Source organism: Arvicanthis niloticus, chromosome 9 (genome assembly GCF_011762505.2).
Source record: "Arvicanthis niloticus isolate mArvNil1 chromosome 9, mArvNil1.pat.X, whole genome shotgun sequence".
Lineage (NCBI taxonomy): Eukaryota > Metazoa > Chordata > Mammalia > Rodentia > Muridae > Arvicanthis > Arvicanthis niloticus.
Genome location: NC_047666.1, coordinates 56,395,198 through 56,407,465, shown reverse-complemented (window position 1 = coordinate 56,407,465; position 12,268 = coordinate 56,395,198). Strand labels below are relative to the sequence as shown.

At 43.3% G+C, this 12,268-nt stretch overlaps 1 protein-coding gene across 4 annotated transcripts in view; it reads left to right on the top strand.

Moving 5' to 3' along the window:
* The first annotated feature begins 9,301 nt into the window (after window positions 1-9,301).
* Window positions 9,302-12,268, top strand: part of Znf248 (zinc finger protein 248) — a 28,935-nt gene continuing 25,968 nt past the window's right edge. Inside the window, exons 1-3 of one of the 4 annotated variants that reach the window (XM_076940383.1) lie at window positions 9,341-9,515; window positions 10,021-10,267; window positions 11,058-11,099. In XM_076940383.1, the coding sequence (XP_076796498.1) occupies window positions 11,085-11,099 (15 nt within the window). In that variant the 5' untranslated portion in view covers window positions 9,341-9,515; window positions 10,021-10,267; window positions 11,058-11,084. Of the gene's footprint in view, window positions 9,516-9,821; window positions 10,268-11,057; window positions 11,100-12,268 lie in introns of those variants that run through there. The other 3 variants (XM_076940382.1, XM_076940385.1, XM_034511249.2) reach the window with 3 other exon arrangements.

The window sequence follows — 12,268 nt, the reverse complement described above, 5'->3', positions numbered from 1 at the left end:
TTAATCTTTCCCCATGATATTCATTTATTTTCTTCCGAGTCAGTGACTAATTTTTCTTACACAATTTATAATTTTCTTATTATCTCATAATAACATGCCACTTGTATTATTATTAGTGTGTGTGTGTGTGTGTAAGAGAAGAGAGCGAGAGAGAGAGCAGGGACACAGGCCTGTTCCAGCTCACATGTGGGCAGGACCACTTCCAGATGTGTGCTCTATCCTTCCACTGTGGTTTTGGGAACAGAGATCGGAAGTCAGGTCATCCGGCTTGTGCTGCAAGTACTTTTATCTGCTGAGCCATCTTACCCCCCTCCCCATCTATATAACATTCAACTAATGTAATGGAACAACAAAATATAATGCCTAGCTCCAGTTACATCAACTGGTAACCTATAAAAGTGTTCCTGTATTTCACATGGATAAGCCTTGAATTATGATGTTTTAAACTGGCGTTATAACAGGACGAACATAGTGCCCAGCAGGCAGAAGCCATTCTTCAAATTGGAAAACTTCAACTCTTCCCAGGTAACTGGTGAGAACTCGATACTCTTTTTCTCCAGATTCAAACCTGACACCATTGCATAGCCATTATCTCAAGCCATTAATCAGTAACCACGAAACCTGATCAAAGTTACCTATGAGATGTTGACAGTGACTGATTAGGTATCTCTTCGATGGGGCCACATTGGCCTGTGGTATCTCCATGTTTCTGAAAGCCTGACGTAGCTTTCATTTTGACTGATCTTTGGAAGATAACTGACTGGCTAACACCTTGGTCTAGTGTTATGTTATGAGTTTAGTGTTTTACACTAAAACTCAGCCATTCTCACAACACTGTTGTTTTAAAATAGTCCCCTATTCCCACCTATTTTGCATCATTTTTGCTTTGTCAGCGATTTATAAATACACCCCTCCACTGGTTAGTGTGATGGTCAAAGATTTACTGTGGGTTCCTTCCCTGTTCCCCTCTGTTTATAAGGGGGGAGTCCTATCCTTCAGTCGGATCTGGCCTGTGACTGCTCTGGCTTAGGAGAATGAGGTCTACATGCTAGGGCTACCCTTTCAGCAACTTCCACTATCCTTGATAAAGCTAACCATCATGCAGAACACTGGGTTTGTTTGGGACCAGGCCATGAAGAAACATGAGCTGTCCACAGTGAGTCCACAGGTCCTTAGTGAGCACAGATTTCTTAACCCATCCAACCCACCGCTAGATGGACAAACCCACTGCTGGCTGGACAGACTCTGGCCAGTGCCAAGTCTCATGCCAGGTAGTGTGCAAAGAAGTAATATGTTAATTTAAATGATTAAATTTTGAGTGTGTGGTACTGAGACATGAAGAAAATAGTAAGTCAAATTTTTGTTGTTTAAGACTAGCTGGCTAGTCCCTTACTTTGCAGGGATGGTCTGGAGTGTCCGTGGCTGTCAGGAGTGTGCTAGCATTTATGCCAATGGTTGATTCTGGTTCATAAGAAGTCCCTACCTCTGGGCAGTGGTGGCGCATGCCTTTATTCCCAGCACTTGGGAGGCAGAGGCAGGCAGATTTCTGAGTTCGAGGCCAGCCTGGTCTACAGAGTGAGTTCCAGGACAGCCAGGGCTACACAGAGAAACCATGTCTCAAAAAGCAAAAAAAAAAAAAAAAAAAAAAGAGCCTACCCAAGTGTAACCACAGGGATAAAAATCAATAGATTTTCACCCCTGCTTATGTCTAGAACTTAAAGTTGTGTAGCAGAAATAAACCCAAAAGAAAAAAATGTCCAGAGTTTCTAAGTAAATATTAGAGAGGGAGAGTCATTTTTTTGGGGGGAGGGCATGGCCACTGGAAGATTGCCTGAGTCCCAGTAGATGTTCTCACACCCATCTGCACATGGGCAGCACTAATGAGAGTCAATGGGCTATTCTCTAAAGTAGTTACAAGGTTGGGAGGGAGATGTATTGGAAGGAGGCAGGGAGAATGGAGGGAGGAAGTAGGGGCGTATATGATAAAGATATGTGTATACATCTATGCGACGCGCTACCTCGCCGATAAGGAGAACGCCACACTCAGGATTCTTCTGACAGCATTTATTGAATAGCTCTTCAAGATGGAGAAAAGGGGAAGGATGCCGAGCTCAGAAAGCCCGCTGCTTAAATAGAGCTTTGGGAGATGTGCAGATCCCTCATTGGCTCAAATCTTTCATCCAATTGTCATACTCGGTTTTCGCGCCATGCACAGGCGCATTCTCAAGTAAAGCTTCCGTGAAGAACCAGGAAGCAGAAGGCGGCGCCATCTTGTAATGGCGAATACGGCTCCTCACATCTCCCCCTTCCTTATTAAACTGCAACAACAATCGAGGGCTGTTAGGTTGCCGATCTAGCCCACCGTTCTACCGATAGGCGTTCAAGGCAGTTAAACAGTATGAGACCCTCCACACCTTTTATCCAGTGCAATGGGAACCTGAGCCCCGGGAAGTGTGGAGGACCACCACTAGGATACCTGGTGCAATGGGAACACGAGCCCTCAGGATATCCTATTAAGTGATGGTGTCTCATTGTTTAAGCAGATTCAACCAGGCTTGAGGGGATGTTCCCTGCTCCACGGCAAGCAATGCTTGCGTGATCACCACCTTATCCTTTTGATGTTGTTGTTTGAATTTGCAGAGCAACCAGAGGGTAAGCAGCACTCCCCCAAAGATCATGCAGCCAAATAACCCTACCCACACCCATTCCTTAAAGTAAGAAAAAAACCGAAGAGATCCACGAGGAGAATCCCTGGGTCAGGGAGAAATCCAAGCGAGTCAAGCTGAACATGGGTGTTGAGATATTAGAAGAGGGATGAGGGGAAGGGTAAACTGAAAGCATCTGAAGTCTGTCTTAACTGCATCCAGCTGGAAGTCCAGGGCATCAGTGAACATGCAGGTGATAAGATTCATTCTCCAAAGCTGTGTATTCTGCAATATACAAATCTCAAAACAAATTTTAGTATCAAGATAATTATTTTGATTCTCTGAAATCTAGTCTTCTGGAGGCCTACCTCTGTCATGTCTGATCCATATAATTCTGGAAGACATAACTATTACCTTAATGACCTCATCAGAAAACTCATAGAAAAACCTTTTTTTCCAAATTAGCCTTTCCTTAAGCCAGTAACCAGAAAAACCTTTACATTGAGTTTTTATCCAGAAAATTATAACTATATAACTCAAAATCACACCCATTTTGAAAGTTAAATCAATTAATATTATCATTCTGCTTAGCTCTCTGTCTAGAGCAGCCTTCTATTTATTCCTCGCGTCTTTAAAGCCTTTTTCATCTGTTTTTACTCACTTATTTCTTGCCCCATTTTCGTTACTATAACCTTTATTTATTTATCTGTTTGGCTCTCTTGACTCAGAGCAGCCTGCAATTTACTCCTTGCATCTTTAAATCCTTTTTCATCTGTTTCTATTTACTTATTTCTTGCCCTGTTTTTGTTACTATGCAATCACCTTTGTTTCACTTCCAAATTCAGCCAGCTCTGTCAGTCGACTGGTTCTCCAGCGCAGGGTGTCTTCCGCTATATCCCGCTTACTGGAGTTCAAAGGCTGAGGCTCTGTCAGTCGGACTGGTTCTCCAGCTCAGGGTGTCTTCCACTGTATCCCGCTTACTGGAGTCCCTTGCAGAAAAGCATCTAGACTCTCCGAGCCGTCAGTTCTGAATCCTCTGCGAGCCAACAGGGTCCTTCGTGACTGGTCAAAACCTCGAGATGTTCGGCTTCATCTCGGGTTTCGGTTCCACTTGTAGCGCGCAGCCTCGCCGATAAGGAGAACGCCACACTCAGGATTCTTCTGACAGCATTTATTGAATAGCTCTTCAAGATGGAGAAAAGGGGAAGGACGCCGAGCTCAGAAAGCCCGCTGCTTAAATAGAGCTTTGGGAGATGTGCAGATCCCTCATTGGCTCAAATCTTTCATCCAATTGTCATACTCGGTTTTCGCGCCATGCGCAGGCGCATTCTCAAGTAAAGCTTCCGTGAAGAACCAGGAAGCAGAAGCCGGCGCCATCTTGTAATGGCAAGTGCGGCTCCTCACACATCTATCAATTTTTCAAACAATAAAAATAAAACCTTGGAGAGTAGATTTTATCTAAAAGATTCAATAGTTGGCTAGATCTTGCTGAAGGAGATATGTTACCAGGGGTTGGCTTTGGGGTGTCATTCCCATCGTGTCTCTGTCTTGTACTCGTGGATCAGCTGTCCCTGACACCATGCCTTTGTTCTTCCATTAAGGGCACTAACACTCTGAAACTGCACACCCAATTAAACTCTTCCTTTTACAAAGGAAAAAAAAAATGAAGACAGCTTGCCTCTTAAAAAGTTTCAAATGAGGGGCTGGAGCGATAGCTTAGTGTTTAAGAACACTTGCTGCTCTTCTAGAATAAATAGGGTGGATCACAGTTGTCTGTAACTCCAGGTTGAGGAGATCTAATGGCCTCTTCTAAACTCCACAGACACCAGGCACATACATGGTGCACATACTTACAAGTAGGGGAAATACATACATATAAAGTTAATCTAATTTAAAAAAAAAATCAAAACAAGCAGGGTGTCGTGTCTACATAGCAAATTCCAGACCAGCCAGATCTACATAATGAAACACAGTCTTAAAAAAAAAAACTATCAGGCCTCAGTGGACCTTAAAGTCTCCTGCCTCATCTGACCTTCTTTTCATATCATTCCCCAGTATGCCATCAACAACCAAACAGATTGCCCGAATTTGGCACATTCAACCCTATCATCTTGTGGGACCTGAACAACTTCCTCCAGTGAGATGACAGGAGGCTGAAGCTTCTCTACTCCAAGACTTCTTTGATCTCCACTCCGGTTCATCCCCTTCCTTCATTTCTGTATACCAGGTGCTACAGGCTCAAACTTCTGTACCTAGTCTCCTGAACTCTCTCAGAAATCGATCTGTAAAGTGAGTCTCCTTCCTTATCAAACTTCATCTGAGGCTTCCCCTTCTCTCTTCATTGCACTCCCCTTTTCTTTTAGTCCACCTAACCACTCATCTGTGGCTCCAGAACACCCTTCTGAAACATATCTCCTATTCCCATTTTCCTCTCAAACCCCTGACCTTCAAAACTCTTACCACTGCCTTCTTTCTCTCCCTCATCCGCTCTCTGATCCTTCTTCCTCAGCTCCAGAACCCCATCTCTCATCCCTGCCCTTCCCTATATTCTCCTCTTGTGCAGGGTGCCTTATCTCACTGACAAGCACATCTGTGACCTCCATTTTGTGTGTGCACTATAGGAGCCACTCCAAAGTTCTGTTCTTTACTGACCACTTGGGTCCTAGTGACTACACGTACATTGCTTATATAATCCTAGCAAGCCTAGCTCCGCCTCCCAATCAACTTATCAGAATTACATACCTTACCTACATCCACCCTTCCAAAAGTCACATTTAATGAGAAGTGCATACCCCTACCTTAATTACCTTAATATATCTCTCTGGTCCAAATAAAGCTTTAGGTTCCAGATCTAAATCTCATTACAGGTATAAGAATTAGGGGAGTGTCTTATGAATTTTATTTTTACTGCCCAGAGAGTATCCATAGAACTCACAACTAACTACACCAACTTACAGACTTTTGATAATACAGGGAACATAAAATTGTCAGGAAATAGTTATAGTCTAGAACTGTAGGACTCTAGATTTACTGATTACTGCACACGTAGTAGGTATTCTAAAGGAAAAACATATTGCCTTTTGTCTCAGTTAGAATTTTATTGCTGAGAAGAGACACCATGACCAAGGCAACTCTTGTAAAGGAAACTTTTAATTTGGGCTGGCTTACAGCTTCAGAGGTTTAGCCCATTATCATTATTGAGGGAAGCACGGCAGTGTCCAAGTAGACAAGGTGCTGGAAAAGGAGCTAAGAATTGTACATCTTGATCTAAAGACAGCCATAAGGAGACTGTGTTCCACATTGGGTGGAGCTTGAGCATAGGAGAGTCTCGCCCTCACTGTGACATACTTTCTTCAACAAGGTCACACTTACTCCAACAAGGTCACACTTCCTAATAGTGCTACTCCCCATGGGCCAAGCATTCAAACAGATGAGTCTATGGGGGCCAGACCTATTCAAACCAGCATACCTTCTATCAACAAATCTTCACAAGACCAACAAAATCTTTAGAACATCAAACAGGTCAGTGATTTTTGAGAATGAACAAAAGGAGGATTTAGGTCATGAGGTTTGAAGCTGGTCATACTGTCCAGGTTACTTTCCTCTCAGGGAGCATTAATATGTATCTTTCTGTTTTTTTTTTCCCACTTGGTTCATACATTTTTAACCTATGTGTCAAGTTTATTTCTTTTAGTATTTAACAGCTTCATCTCCAAATGATGCTTTGCAAGTCTTTCAATCACCAAAAGCTCCAATTCCCTTAAAACTTCTTGGATCAGGAAATGTAGATCTTCTGTAAATCCCACTTGTAAGAATGGTTCTACCTTCATGGTGCTTTATGACGCACTTGCCATAGCAAACAAACAAACAAACAAACAAAAAAGACATTGGTAAGATCTGATCAGCAACCATGCTAATCTAACAGAAGCTACCAGAGAACAGACTCCAATCATCTCTCTGAGAGTATCCTGCTGCTGCCAGGGGGCCAATGTGAGTAGAAGTTTACAACTGAGAGACTAGAAGGAGAATGGGTCCTTATCTGGGAATTTCCACAATGGTTCAGAGAACATCTTGGGGGGGGGGGGGAAAGAGGGGGGTCCTCTCTGGATAAACCACAAAAGTGAAATTATATAAATATGTGTGGCTAGTCAAGATTAACCTCAGCCCAGCAAGGCAGTTTAAATCAGCACCAGCTACTTAGTTATGTTGACCTGGACTGCTTTCTTGCTTCCCATGTATCAATACTGTTCTGACCATGGTGGATGCACCTGCAGCCGACCATCAAGGGCATGTGTGAGGTTTTATTGACATATCATTGGCAAGTGTATCCAGAAAAGCCTTGGAAGAGCCATTGTTAGTCATGCACGTGCAGAAACATTTTACTGTTGCCAAATATCTTATGATTTCCCAATATTCTATGTAACCACATAGAGATTTCTAACTTGGGCAGGTAAATACACATTTTGTACCTCTATCTGCTGAGAAATTTAAATATCCTTATGCCCAACAGCACGGAGTACAGTTTGAGAGCTAAGACATCAAAGTCTCTAATAATAGCTTCTTGAGAAATGACTGGTCCTAGGGCTCTGTAGTGAAAATTCAGGTTGAATCTGTACTGTTTTGTGATATCAGAAAGTCGGGAGATGCTTTTCAAAAGTAATAAGGATATATTAAAAGATCTCACAGCTCCCAATATCCAATGTTTGAATACTGAGGGTCAGAATAAAATACTATCGTTAGATAATATCATGAAATAGAAAGTGTAGGAGGAAAGGCTCTGACCTAAAACATCGAATAGTAACATGGATGGATCGGAAATGATTTTGGTATATAAAAGAAGCCAAATTCAGAAGCCCTGTTAAAGCCTACTTGCATTTATTTGGAATTCTTGGGAAGGTAAAACTATAGTACAGAGAACAAGTCAGCCTAAAGGGAGGGAGGGTAGGGAGGAAAATGGATGGAATGACAGTCATCGAGAACAAACTAGATACACAAGTCCATACGAGTGTAGGCAACATTGGATAAACCAACAAGAGCAAGGAAATGCTTCATCTCAAATATCTCAAAGCAGTGGAAGACTGGATAGAGAAACCATTATGAACTGGGAAAGAAGGCTTGATGCCTTCAGGGACTTCTGGTATTTTGGATTTGTTCTTGGAGCAAAAATAGAAAAGTCACTGGAAAGAGGGGAGATTTGAATAAATCCTATAGTTTATTTCTTTTCATATTAAATGTTCCTCAGAGACATCATCTGCTAACATGAGTTAAATATGGGTGAATGCCATGTTAATCTGTTTTTTCTCCCCTAAGAATTGAGGTTCATGCAGCACAGGTGGTCATTGAACCGACTATGTAGCAGAAGACCTACATCTTCCTGGGGATTGTAAGCCTGACTCAGCAGAAACTGCTAACCTTTTAATGCTATTCAGCACTAGGTTTGTGGCTTCTTTCTCTTTTATCCAGAGAATATTCATGATGATGATCGTGATAATGATATGCATGATGATGATCTTTCAGTTTAGATCAGTTTCCAGGATTTTATCTAAATTTGTTTCACATTCATAAACTGATTTATTTAGTTAAAATATTACACAATCCCCCCTTCCCTGTCCTCCCTTCCCTGCCTCTTCCCTGTATCTAACACCCCCTTCTCCACAGTCTTTTCTTCTTTAACCACTGTTTTTAACCTGTACATATAGGTAAACAGATACATACAACCAGCCACATCCCTCCAGGGTTGCCTTCAGGTATTCCCTTTGGAGTCTGACCACTTGGTATTGGACAACTCACGGGGCTCATCCCTGGGGAAGATTAATTCTCTCTGTCTCTCAGTAGTTGTCATGAATCTTCTAGAAAACTCTACTACTGCCAGTTTCCTAAATTATATCATTCCTAACTGCATTCCCAATACTTCTTATACCCACAGGTAAGCGTAGATCTCCTCCCTTAACAAAGACTCTTCTTTTTACAGCAGCTGGAGACCATTACTGAAGGCCACCACTTGTCTTTTTTTTTTTTTTTTTTTTTTTTTGGTTTTTCGAGACAGTGTTTCTCTGTGTAGCCCTGGCTGTCCTGGAACTCACTCTGTAGACCAGGCTGGCCTCGAACTCAGAAATCCGCCTGCCTCTGCCTCCCAAGTGCTGGGATTAAAGGCGTGCGTGCGTCACCACCGCCTGGCACCACTTATCAAAATACAGAGAGCAACTGAGAGTAGAGTTCTCAGCCCAACTGATATCACACAACTCCTTCGCCTAAGGCTCAGGCAACATTGCAGAAGACCTGGAGGAGATTTTAAGGGCCAGAGGACCAGGAAGTCTGATTTGAGATTCTGTCTATCACAGGGAAGCTACGCCCATGAAATCTCAACAATGTGACCAAGTCCTGAACTATTCCAACACCAGTTGACATTCCAACATAAATTTAAGCCCATCTTTCCTTCTTTTTGAGTGTAAAGAATATACTGATTTGATCTCCAGCCTCCAGGATACTGGCAGAAGGCTGGCTCCAGATAGAATAAAGATACAGAAACTTTCATGATGTACCAGAAAGCCCCATCCTGAGAAATGAGTCTGACAAGGTCGTCTTTACACTGCAAACGCCTTTACTTCTTACATAACGCAACCCTGGTTTCTAGACGCTTTCAGCTGCATCATTTTACAATATAGAGTGAGACAGGAGCCGACTCTGTTTTCCAGGCAACATTCTTTCCAACACTGGACGTGAAGACCCCACTCCGAGCACCGTTGGGCGCACCGCCCCTTCCTTTGCGCATGCGCAAGCTGCAGTCCTGCTCCTGGTCCATCCCTGGCCTCGCGTCCCTCCTGGGAAACATTTCCTGGCCTTCGGCTCCGCGCATTGCGGGAGTGGCGGGTGAGCCCTAGATGGCATTAAGGGCGGAGGGTTCTGGGAGCTCGGGGCCATTCAGGTATCTGTTGGCAGCAACCAGGGATCAGCGGGGGGGCCTGTCTGGGGAAGTGCTGGGGTGCGTTAGGACACCGGGGCTCGGGTTTGCGTGGTCCGGATAGTCCCGCACCTCTGCAGAGCTAATCTAGGGGTGCTAGCTCGTCCTGCGCGTGCTCATTTTGCGCACTAGGCGGGGAAGATGCGGGGGTTGTAGGAGGGCGGGACCGTGAGGATTTGACGCACGCGTGGTGCGAGTGTGACGCGATGACGCATGCGTTCTCTGGCTGCTGGAGCTAGGTGCTGGGATATAGGAGGCGAGTGGGCAAGCCAGGTCCCGAGTGAATGAATTACAGGGACAGAATAACCCACGCGAGGCTCAGTTTTCTTTTGTGCACAGTGTGACTATTACGAATACTTGCTGCAATTTTCTTTCCTTTTTTTTTTTTTTAAGCTGCTACTACTTCTTGTGCAGGGAGTACCCTGCGGTGGTCGCAGGGAGCCTACCCTCGTTGGAGCCCTGTGGATTGGTCCCTAGGGTTCAGTGTTTGGAGTGGAAGAGGAAAGTGGTTAGCTACCACCAAGCCTCCTGCCCCTCACACACCCGGCATCCCAGTTCTGAATTTGGTACTCGCCCATGGGTTTTGTGTAATGACACAGTATCCTGAAACCATGGAAGACTGTGTGCTCGCCGAAAGTCTGGGACAAGTTTAAGGAGAGAGGTGAGCTGGAGTTAAGAGGCAACCAGGCTTCTCATGGAATGCCATTTCTTGGAAAACGATTGGGGGTGAAAGGCTCACCAGCCACAGGTCCGGAATTGCTATCACCCGCCCCCACCTACACATTGTAAGCGTCCCTCCTACCTTGTTGACTGTGGAGAGGCGGTCCCTTAGACTCTGACTCATCTAAAGGTGGCACATAGGGAGATGCTGAGGGCCATGCTTTTCTGGTCATATGTGCCCATCCGACAGTATTGTAGATGGGTCCTGAGAATCTTAACATCTTGCAGGTTTATAGTGACACAACCGAGGCCTGCGGATGGTTGTACATTTTGTCTTTCTGAGGTGAAAACGATCATTTTGAGAATTGTAAGCAAGCAACTTGGAATGTAAGCAAGTACATTTTGAAAAATTTATCTTGCCTTAAAACCCCCCTTCGTTTTCTCAAGTTTTCTTGACGTATCTGACTTTAGGGGATTAATGGTGTTAGATTAACAATACTGCCTAATTCCCACCCCCCACCTCACACCCCCTCATCCTCCTTGATTATCAGGCTGGACAAGTCCATAGCCTTTCCTCCTTTAGGTTATCATTTGTTGAATTAAAAAGATTGTCTCATCTTTTTAATTCTCCTGTAAGTGTGGTGCTAATGAGAAACAAGTGTTTGCATTCATTCAGTGCAAAGTATCTAAACTCAACTTACCTTAGAGCCACACTTGAAGTAACACCTTGCTTGGAGCTGCATGCAGGGCAGGCCAGGTCTTTCCTGACGTCATTCTTCCTTCTCCCTCAGCTTTCCCTCCACCACTCAGAGCAGAAAATGAACAAATCCCAGGTGAGTTTTTGCCTTATTTATTCCCATTTTATTGTTTTGTTTTTCAATGAAAAATCAGGCAAAAGTTTACAGCCACAGTAAAAATTTGAATTAGGCCAGTTGACTGAATTAGGTGGAAGCTTTTTAAAGTCACAGGAGTCTTAGCCGACAAAAATTTCTCTGTGTTTTCTGGTAGTCACACTAAGGTGAATGTGATCTGTTGTCTACATCATTTCTTGTTAAAAACAGATACTAGGGCATGTCAGGGATCAGTCCCAACACCAAGGCTGGAGTAGACCGCTCTGGCTCTCCCTTCTTGTCCAGGAACAGACTAGAAAGGAGATGCCAGCCCTATGTGTTCTCAAAGTAGCTTTCATAAATGTTTAGCCAGCTCATTTGCATTACGTAAATTTGCATGTGGGCAGCTTATGTTTATGCATTTCTTATTTATATTCAACCTGAAAAATAAGGCCATATTCCCTCACTGCCATTCACCCAAATCAGTTCTAGAAAAGGTCACCAAGTCACCTTCCAGGCCTGACAGGGAATGTTCTTGACATTACCTTTCTTGGCTGTTAGCAGCATTTGATAGTTTTGACAGTGGGCTGTTTTAAAGATTTGTTTTAATTTTTAAATAAATTGTTTTTCATACAATATTTTTATCATATTCTTTCTTCCCTCAACTCCTTCCAGATTCTTTTCACTCAACTTCATGTTCCTTTTCCTCTGCCAAAAAAATCAAAAGAAACATCAACAAAATCCAAAAATTGAAAATAAGACCAAAGATAACAAAACAAAACAAACAGTATGCATACACATGTGCACACACACATGCACAAGTCTGCACACATGTATACACACATGCACAAGCCTATGCACGGACACACACACACACACACACACACACACACACACACGCACGATTGATTTCTCACCTCTCTGTGTGAAGACATCTTTTCTTTTTGCCCCAGACATTTCTTTCACCCTTAACCCTCCGTTCTTTGTTTTACTGGCAGGTATCATGTGTCTTCTTTTTTTCTTAATGGTTTCAAATTACTAATATACTAATATACTATTTAGAATAGTATGTTCTAATAAAATTATAAAAATCTGAGCCAGGGAAAAAAGCTAATGCAAAAGATACAAAGGTATGTACTTCTTCCTCTGTCACCCTTTCTGTGCCCTGTAGG